Source organism: Alligator sinensis, unplaced genomic scaffold (genome assembly GCF_000455745.1).
Source record: "Alligator sinensis unplaced genomic scaffold, ASM45574v1 scaffold1354_1, whole genome shotgun sequence".
Lineage (NCBI taxonomy): Eukaryota > Metazoa > Chordata > Crocodylia > Alligatoridae > Alligator > Alligator sinensis.
Genome location: NW_005842344.1, coordinates 796193 through 798022, shown reverse-complemented (window position 1 = coordinate 798022; position 1830 = coordinate 796193). Strand labels below are relative to the sequence as shown.

General features: G+C 71.1%; 1 protein-coding gene across 1 annotated transcript in view; it reads left to right on the top strand.

Annotated features, from left to right (window-relative positions):
• IFI30 (IFI30, lysosomal thiol reductase) overlaps positions 1–1824 on the top strand; it is a 4836-nt gene extending 3012 nt beyond the window's left edge. Inside the window, exons 2-6 of the mRNA XM_006028887.2 lie at positions 6–80; positions 241–336; positions 725–877; positions 1003–1071; positions 1309–1824. Coding sequence (XP_006028949.1) covers positions 6–80; positions 241–336; positions 725–877; positions 1003–1071; positions 1309–1386 — 471 coding nt within the window. The 3' untranslated portion in view covers positions 1387–1824. The remainder of the gene's footprint in view (positions 1–5; positions 81–240; positions 337–724; positions 878–1002; positions 1072–1308) is intronic.
• Positions 1825–1830: the final 6 nt, after the last annotated feature.

Sequence of the window (1830 nt, the reverse complement as noted above, 5' to 3'; positions counted from 1 at the left end):
TGCAGGAGAAGAACGTCAGCGGCAAATGGCAGTTCGAGTGCCAGCACGGCTCGGACGAGTGCCTGGGCAACATGATGGAGGTGAGCCCCGGCGCACGGGCCTGGGGCGGGTGGCAATGCCCTTGGCCCTGCCCTGCCCAGGCCCTGCAGAACTGGGGACCGAGGGCAGCGGGGACCCTCCCTGCCTGGCCTCTCCCGGGGCGGCCGCACTGACCCCTGCCCCCGCCTGCCCGCTCCCCAGACCTGCCTCATGGACGTGCTGCAGGACTTTGACCTCTACTTCCTCGTCATCTTCTGCATGGAGTCGGGCTCATCTGTGACCGGCAACATGGGCGCTGTACGTTGGGGCCTGGGCGGTGGTGTGGGTGGGCGAGCGGGGTGCCCAGGTTGGGGCTCCTGGCGCCGTTCCCCTTGCCTGCGGGGCCCTGCGACTGGCACGTCCAGCCTGGCAGCACCCCAGCGAGGGCAGAGTCTGGGCTACTGCTGGCCAAGCCCATGGCACGGGGATGCCTCCCTGGGTGTTGCCCCTGCTCCCGACCCCCAGCCGCTCGGCAGGAGCCGGCCCGGTGCAGCCTTGTGCTGCCTGTCCCTGCCCTGGAGACAGCTGCGAGTTGCTCGGGGCTGACGGGCCCAGGCGGCACCTGCCCTCACGCTGGGCGCTGGAGAAGGGCACGGCAAGCCGGGTTCCCGCTCCCTGCACTGACCCCCGCCCCGGCCACGCTCAGTGCCTGCAGATCTACGCACCCGACATCAAGCTGTCCGACATCATGGCCTGCGTGAAGGGAGACCAGGGCATCAAGCTGATGCACAACAACGCCCAGCGGACGGATGCCCTCCAACCGCCCCACAAATACGTGCCCTGGATCCTGGTCAATGGGGTAGGATGGCTGCTCTGACCTGTGTGCCGGGAGCTGGGCCGGGCCTGGTGGAGGCTTCTGTTTGTGGGCAGGGAGCTGGGCTCGGCCGTGCTGTTCCCTGACGGCCCCTTCTCTCTCCTGCGCAGAAGCACACGGACGACCTGCAGGCCCAGGCCCAGAACGCGCTCTTCAACCTGGTCTGTGAGCTGTACACGGTGAGTGCCCGCGTACCCGCTGCCCTGGGGCTCCCGAGCTCCTTGGCCCGGGGCCCGGCGGGCTGGAACAGGCAGGGCAAGGGCTGTCCTTCCCTCCTGCAGCCCCGGGGGCTCCCGGCTCCAGACTGCGGGCACCTCCAGGACCAGCGGGCGCTGGGGGCAGGGCATGGCCAGGAGGGGCCCGGTGCAGGCTCTGGCCCAGGTCCTGGGCTGCCCTGACCCCGCTTCTCCTTGCAGGGACCGAAGCCGGATGCCTGCCGCAGCTCTGGGCCTAGTCCAGCCGCGCTGAAGACGATGTCGCGCTGCCTGAAGTGATGCCAGCGCTGGGCGCTCCCCGCCCCCCACCAGCGCTGCGCACCGTGGGCATGGCCCCAGGCTGCAGCCCGCGGGCACCGGCTGGCCCCAGGCCGGGTTTGGGCCGAGGCCCCTGCCCAGCGCGGGGGCGGGAATGAGACTGGGGCAGAGGGGCACGCTGCTGCGCGTGCTGCAGAGCAAACGCTTGTGCAGGAGGGAGCCGGCCTCACGCTGCTACGCCTCTGCCATGTCCCCCCCGCCCCCCGCTTGCAGTGCTGCAGGGCGAGCCCCAAGAGGGGTGGGGGCAGGCCCGGAGCTGCGTGCAGGGCCTGTGCCTCCTGCTCCTCTGCACGTACTCCCCCGGATGCTACCTCCGTGCCCCGCACCCCTGCCTGCTGAGCCGTGCTTCCCGCCTGCCGCGGGCAGCCTGCCATGCGTGGCCCTGGGCCCCGGCCTGTGCCTCCC